The sequence below is a fragment of the Aythya marila genome (genome assembly GCF_965140915.1).
Source record: "Aythya marila genome assembly, chromosome: 8".
Classification (NCBI taxonomy): Eukaryota; Metazoa; Chordata; class Aves; order Anseriformes; family Anatidae; genus Aythya; species Aythya marila.
This window is the reverse complement of record NC_139049.1, coordinates 26,187,283-26,195,364: the sequence shown is the minus strand read 5'-3', so window position 1 is coordinate 26,195,364 and position 8,082 is coordinate 26,187,283. Positions and strand designations below refer to the sequence as shown.

Here is an 8,082-nt window from a genome sequence, read left to right as displayed (position 1 = left end):
TTGAAAAAAATCATTTGATTTATTTGTTATATTTACACATTTGTTTTTAAGCTAAGATTTGATGTGTTGGTTTTTTTTGGAATGTTCTTGTGTAATCAACTCTAGTTTTAGCCCTTCACACCTTTTCATTATTTAACAAACATTTTAATAAAAGTAATTTTTTCCCTTAGCCCAGTAAGTATATCAGTGTTAAAAGTTCAACTATACAAAGTGCCTAAAAAAGCATTCAGGTCAGTAACCAGTCAATATTTCTTTCAAATCTTCCTTAATCAAGTCTAGTAATAAATAAAGACTAATACCCATGTGACAATGATGCTTTTTAAAATTGTTCATTTGCCAGTTTTAACAAGATAAAAGAAACTAATACGTAATGTGGACATTGTTTTACGCTGAAAAAAAAAATTGAAACCCCAAAACAAAAACAAACACCCCAAAACAGACAAAAGACACAACAGAACACACATGGAATGATGAAAAGGAACAATTATTTCGCACTGAAAAATATTGCACAACTTCAGGTCTGTCTGCCCAGATTTTGCTCCACGTAATTAGGTATGTATGAATTAAGCACAAAATTGTGTCCAGATAGATCTATAGCAATTTGAGTGAATCTAGAACTGTAGATTGCTTTGACTTGCTTCTGACTGCAACTTGGAATTCTTCTCTACGTGAGCAGGTTGCTGTCAGCTACAGGTTTGATAAATAAATCAACGTGTTGATTCTATATTTTGCTGACCAACCCTTCAAAAGTTATTGGTGACATGCACAATTCTTCTATATGGTAAATACACAAAGTCATCAAAGTACTTGGGTCTTTAAACACAACTTGTTATATCGAGTCCTCAAACCATGTATGAAAAACAATCAAGAACATTCCCCGATTTGTTGTGGTTAACTTGAGACTGCATCTCATTTTGCAAGACCAAGACTTCTCAATGTTATCAGTGTTGCGTTTGAAGGTATAAACGTCACTGCAGGGTACAGTAAGGAAAAAAAAACAAACATGCTAAGTGAATAAAAGGCCTTTACAGCTACAATCTTTGCTAGCCCATCTCTTAACAAGCACATACTTTTTGCTGCAGAAATAAGCTAATGGTGTCATTCTGGCTATAGCAGTACTATTTTCCCCCTCAACTGCTACTACGACAGTCTGTGTTTATATAAACTTTGCGCTATATGCAGAGCAAGTTTTTTCTCATATCTGATTCTTATCTGCTTGGTGGACTGATGTGTCAGCCAGCAGGGCTTAACAGATACATTTAATACAGGAGACTGAGATACAGTATGTTTATTCTTAACTTCTGATAACCTAAGAACTACAATAACAAGAGATGCAGTATCCATTTCCCGTGATTAAAAACAACCATTTTTAGGGAGAAAAAAGTAGAGTAAGTGATCAATGCTAGTGCTACATTAGTTCCAAATATCTTTTTCCAATTATGGTAGCTTAACTATTTATTGTCCATCCGTCCCCACTTTTAACTTGATCAAGTTAAAAAGTAGACATGCAAGTGTAAGGACTGTTTCATCGAAACCGAAGCAAGTTATAAAAACCATAATAGCATAATTTAATTTGTAGGACCAGTTTTGTATCTTCATATCCAGCATCACTTGCAGAAAAGGGATAATGCATCTCAGTTTGCTTACAAGCTAGGAGATCACTTTGAAGTCTGCATATTCCTAACTGCAAACAAAATATAGCACTTTTAACAGGTTATAAATAAACTGGTTTTCAAGCATAGAGCCAGCCCAACAATAACAATACACTATTAAAAAGACCTAAGGCAATGAATTCCATCTCCAATGGAAAGAAAAAAAAAAGAAAAAAGAAGAACTGTGCAAACAAGCTTAAAACTATTTCTTTGTGCCAGTGTTATAAAATGTAGATTTTAATAAAGCCTTGACCCAAATGCCAGGACTTGTGAAAAGAATCAAAACAAAAAAAAAGTTACTTTATTTAGGAAAAAAAAATACTCTTATCTTACTGCTAATAAAATTGGATACACGCAGTTTAAACATTTACATTGCTGTAACACTTTACAATTCCTATATATGGGTGTAAGAACAAACATTAAAAGACAATGGTGGGTCAAGGCTTTACATTAAAAATAACAACCTACTTTTTCTATAGTCTCTAAAATACTATGTTTTTTTTCCCAATATTTGCAGCCATTCAGGAATATTTTTAATGTATTTATTAGGAAATGTATATTTTGTGCATGATCTTAATTCCTAATTCCTGGCTCTTTGGGCTGAATGACAAAAGGATCAAACCCATTAAAGTGGATGGCCTCCTCGAAGGTTCAGTGGAGAAACCCTGGCTCAGTTAGTCTCATAGGATGAAAGCAGTGCTGCATCCACTGGCTCCATGCAGGATGGGCAGGTAAAGGATCTCATCAACCAGTCATCTATACAGTCCAGGTGGTAAATGTGCATGCACGGCAGAAATCGGATAGGGTCCCCATAAACAAAGTCCATCATACAAATGACACATCTGGGGAAACAAAAATTGTTAACACATTTAAGCTGCTGTTGCCGTACCACGTTGGGAGGAAAAGCAGTGTAAGATCTACTGGGTATGTCTACGTGAAACAAGCTTTGACTACTTGTAGATACAGCGAGGATTTCTTAGTTACGTCAGTGCTGGCTCCACCAAGCGCTGCGTCTCTTGGTGTTCTCTTTGCACAGCGTGCCCACGACTGCAGTGTTAGCAGAAGGCAGGAAGCCTGCAGGCATGGAGGGGACAGCTCAGCAGACTGCGTAAAATTAGTAATGGGAAAAGGGAGTCACAAAGGTGAGGAAGAAGCAGCGTGGAACTACTTCCCAATGAAGAGAGGATAAAGGGGATGGTGAAAAAGACATACATTGTATGGACGAGAGAAAGTAGATTTAATTCGTAGCAGGAAAGCAAAGAAGGATGAAGCAAAGAGGCTTCTGCATGGCCCTTTTTTCAGAAAGCTGTGTCAAATTACACCTAGATCAGGTTTCCTATGGCAATATCATAAACCAATGCAACACCCAAATTATTTGTTAGTTTTCTGTAACTTACTCTCTGATCTTCTTCTCGGAGCCGTCTCTCCCAGGATCATAGACTCCTTTAGGTAGATGCTGAATAAGGCCTATCCTCTGCGCTATTCTGATTTGTTCTTCTTCTGTCAGCTGTGTTGCTAGCCGAGTCTGGCTAGGGGTCGGATGATAAACAGGAACAGGGACTTGCTCCTAAAATTAAAATAGTTCAATTAAAAAAAGGCTTTCCTGGTATTTCCTAGCACACAGACAATGTACTTAACTTTTCTTCTCAGTCCTACAAGTGATTCTGTGATCTCCCACTCCTACTTTACAATTTTGGGGCTATAATTATAGACATAATGGGATGAAGGATTGAGGCCAGCATCTTGGGCAAGCAGCTGTTTGTGGTTGTTCTCTGCAGAAGCTTTTTGTCTCCGTGAGTCATTCACAGATGAAATATGTGCACAAACTCCACCTGAGAGCAGGCACATAAATCTTACAGGCACCTGGTGAACTGGCAGCTACTGAATCAAACAGCGTAATGGCTTTAAGTTGCAAGTGGAAGAAGCCCCAATACTTGTACCAAAAAGTAGTTTTGCTGTTACATTTAGGAAGAATTATTTGCAAAGAAGAGGACAGCCGAGTCCGAGAGCTTCAGAGAGGAATGCTTTATGACTTCTGTGATAACAAAAATAACGTGAGCTATTCTAGGCCACCCAAACTCCAATCCAGAACTGCAGACTTGAATTCTTGCACGTTTAAAAAATGTTACCTGGACAATAAAAATAATTGCTTAAGTAAATAATTGATGTTCTACATTTTCTCTTATATGTTTATATAATTTTACAAGTTCTCCCAAACTGGACTTCAGCTGATGTATGTTCAGAACACTCCTTTCCCAAGCAAAAACTACGCGGTGTGCAGGTATTCTGCATTCCTTCCTCTGCCACGGTCTCAGAAGCTTCTTTGATCATGAAGGAGCTTTACAGCAGACATTTTCACATTTACATTAACACCTTGCCTCACTTTTAAAGCATTTTTTGAAAGTAAATACTAGTTCTGAACAGGAGATACTCCTAGGATAATACTGACCAGTAACCATAAGCCTACTGTTAAGAGAGACAACTTCTTGCAATAAGTCTATTTAACGGTGCTTCTTAAACAGCAGAAAAAAATCAACTTATAGACAGAGGAGCTGGACGGGCTGTCCCCTCGTGCTGCCCCTGCACCTGGCTGCTGCCAAAGGTGTGACATGGGACACGTGGACACAGCACCCAGATGGATTCCTCCAGCACACAGCCAGCTTAGAGGGACACCAGCACCAACCTGCTGGCACCACCACCTGCCTGCTCCTGAGCTAAGGTGACTCTTCTGCTGCTGCAAATCGTGGCGAGCAGGAGCGCAGCTGGGGGCAAGGCTCCAGGATGGCTGCAGGAGGCTCGGAGCCGCTCGCTGGCCAGAGCCCGCGATGCCTGGCAGTAGAAGCCCTCACTTACAAGAAACACCAGAAATAAAAGTTTCCCTGGCAATGCTTTTAACACAGTGCCTACTGCTTGCAGCTCACCGATGGGGTAGAATTCAGCCCTCTCCTAATTCAACTACACCAGGGTTTCCCCCCTGTGATCTCCTCACAGAGGGCTTCCGAGAAGGTTTGGGGAGTGCTGATAGAGCCACGCTTCCAAAGAAAAAACGCCAGTGGTTCACAAAGTTTGATTAATTTCCTGACTGCTCTAGACTGCATTTCACAGAATCACAGATTTCTTTCAGAGCAGCTGCCTTCTAATGGTTTAAATTATCTAAAGTATTCTCTAATCACTGCTTGGCTAGAGAAAATCACCAGCTGAAGCTAAGGATGACCTGTCAGATATAACAGTACCCACGAAATGGCTCTGCAGCCTGTGACGCCAAGGAAATGAAGCAGTTTTTCTCCTTCCCAAATGCTGCACACCCTCTGCACTGAAGACAACAGCCTGAGGCAGGGCCCTGTCCTGGTCTTACACTGCAAGACCCCACAAACTATCAATAACTTTTTATTTTCAAGGCGCTGCTATACCTCTATGGAAGCACGATAATTAAATCAATAGGAGAGGAGGACATTACTGCTGGCTCCTTCATTTGTCACGGAGGAAGATGCATGAAACGCTTCACACCGGGAGACGGAGGCACCCCCCTCCCTGTCTGCAGAACAAGAGCAGAATAACAAGCACCACGCGCTGCCCAGGGCCGTGCAGGGGCAGACAAGGGGAAGGTTGGGGTAACGCAGCTCCCCTCAGTATGGCCACAGCTGCAGGTTTTTTTCACAGAAACGTAAGGAAGGCAAAAACAGGAGAAGGAAAAGAGATCAGGAAACTCAAAAACATCTGACAGCAGCAGGAACACCGACCTGCAGGTGAATGGTCCGTCAGGGCAGCAAACCCACCAGCTCAGCGTGACACGTGCAGCACAAGGAAATCGCAGCTAAACGAGGATCTGTCACAAGGTAAAAGCCGTCACATCTGGGACAGCTCTGAAATGAGCAATCAGGCCTAACAGGCGGCTGGTGGCTGCTTCAGGTTAAGTTTTGGGCAGTGAACGAGTGTAAAAGGCAGAAAATGAGCATGACTTTAAGCACAGGAAGGCCAATCAAGGCAGAGACGCCTTTCCCTTGCTCTGGTCGGTTACAGGCGCTCGCTGTCAGCAGGCCCCTCACCTGGGGGCCCCTCGGGCACCACTTCAGGGCCCCTCTCCCCGGGTGACTTCTGCCCACAGAGAGGAGCAGAGCACGGGGCTGGCAGTGCACAGACCCCTGTTCCCTCCAGATGCCAAACCCACAAACGCTCTCCCCAGTTCTGGCACTGTTTGCAGTGCCCTTCCCTTGGGCCTCCTGGTTCAGGCTCCCTCGGAGCAGAGCTGCTGCCTGCCCCATGTCTGATAGCCACGTCTCACACACCCAGGGGAGGCAGGAATTTATTATGGTTGTCAGCTGTGAGCCCCTGCAAGTTCACACAGCAGACAGGAATCTCTTGTCAGATGGGTGAGGCTGGGTGCAAACCATGCTGTCTTCCAGCATGAAGCCTTCCTACTTGGGAATGTGAGAACCCGGGAGGCGGAGGGCTGCCGAGCTGCTGTGAAAATGCATAAATCGTGGTGCTGTAAATAAAAACGAGTGACCGCTCAACACCCGTGATCCCCTGCACTTCCTTAACGTCTGACGGCACTCTCATCTCCTCTGGTTGCTGCAAAAAGCCTGGAGGAAAGACACCACAGAGATGTAAGAGCACGGCCCCGCAGAGGGAACACAGCAATGACCGCTTCACGCCTGGCCTCTCCCCGCGACAGACACAGACGAGGCGTGCCTGTACCTGCCTCGTTCTGAGAGCACCCCAGACTGTTTATTCACAGCAATACTCGCCCTCGGCAAATCTCCTGCGGTTTTTATCAGCCCAGGTCAGCACGAGGTCCCGCGCAACCCAGCGGGGATGTTCCGGGGTAATGAGCTGGGGATTTAAGGCTTCGCTCAATCAAATTACATTTGTGGCTACAGGCCCTCTGACATGCATATACACAGAAAAGATCGTATTACCCATGTAATTATTATTACAGTCCAAAGACGAGCAGGGATTTATTGCTCTTCTGTCTCACTTTTCCCTTATCTCCCGTGGAAAATGTTTTTGCAGACAAAATTATGAAACACTGGCTTTCTAGCCAAAGTCTCTGTTATTTATCATCGGATAAAGACGTCAGGCGTTTCGAAGGGAGATGAAATTTCAATCTAACTATTCCTCTTTGAGAAAAAAGAAAAAAAAGGAATGATAAAGAAGGCCAAAACAATCAAATCTACATGTTAGTGTCAGCCAAAGAAGTAAAAATCACTCCCTGGCACTCACCAATGACTACATCCATACGGGGAAAATAATGATGAAACACCTCAGATGGCCACGGTCCCAGGGATGCACCCGCTGCTTCTGCCTTGTTCAAAGGCAGATGCTGTCAGCACACCTCCCCCTGGCTTCCTGTGCATACAAAACCTAATTCCTGATCGTCCCTCGTGTTTATTTGGCCCTCAGATGACAGCATAAATTCAGACTCAGGACTACAGTGGTGTTTGTATCTCCACTCCACCCTGGCTCCTCCTCCCCCAGGGGTAAGGGGGGCCGTACAGGGCATCTGGAGGTCTGCGTGTTTCACTTCTCATGAAAATAAACGATTCCACACTTTGCTTGAAAGGCCCAGACACTGTTCCTGCACGTGGATTCCCAAGCGTGCTTTGGTTCTTGCATAGAAAATGAGGTTTCATTCAGCACAATTTTTTGTTTGAGGTCTTCTCATCTATGCAACTTATCCTGGTTATTTATGCTGCTGTAAAACAGCTTTTATTTTGTTTTACAGCACTCTCATCTTGTTCTTGCCAGTGTAATGAATCTGTAATACTCTGAAAGCAGGTCAGTGGTAGATCAGAAACTCTTAATCCCTGGATAAAGATTATTTTAAGATCCCTCTACGCCACATATCAGCAGTGTGCTATCACGGCTTTTGTTTGTTTGTTGTTTTTAATAATTGCACCAACATGCACGACTCACCCTTTCAGGAAGGGCAAAGGTGAGACAAATAATTGCTCACATTTCATAGCTCCAGAAGTTAAAGCCTCGCTGCCGTCCCTGACAGCCTGCCCACTGCCACCCGTTTTCCACGACCGACCAGTTTGCTTCGTTTCCATCTTTATATTTTCTTCCTCCAATGCTCTCAGTGTGCGTCACCCTGAAGTGCTTATTTGCACTTTTACACCAGCACATCTGTTCAGCACAGGAGACAAACTTCCTCCTACCTACGCTTATCTGAAGTCTTTTTTACACTTCCCCAATACCGGTAGGTGCAGCACTCACGCTCCTTGTGGCTGCTGCTAATTAATTAACACAAGTCTAGCAGTTCAAATTGAATTTCCCCAATCGCTCCCACAGCTCCTTTTTGAAATCCCTTCACTGTACAAACGCCTGTCTCGAATCGTGGTGTCTGAAGGCAGCTGCTTCGCGTTACGGCTGCACCAGGGCCACGTCTGTTCCACTGCTCATGTCCTCGGCCACCGACGGCGAAGCC

The 8,082-nt window shown here is 43.7% G+C and overlaps 1 protein-coding gene across 1 annotated transcript in view; it reads right to left on the bottom strand.

Moving 5' to 3' along the window:
• RNF11 (ring finger protein 11) overlaps positions 1 to 8,082 on the bottom strand; it is a 31,964-nt gene continuing 23,882 nt past the window's right edge. The window contains exons 2-3 of the mRNA XM_082766352.1: positions 3,050 to 3,219; positions 1 to 2,494 (exon numbers count right to left, since the gene is read on the bottom strand). Of these exons, the coding sequence (XP_082622478.1) occupies positions 2,323 to 2,494; positions 3,050 to 3,219 (342 nt within the window). The 3' untranslated portion in view covers positions 1 to 2,322. The remainder of the gene's footprint in view (positions 2,495 to 3,049; positions 3,220 to 8,082) is intronic.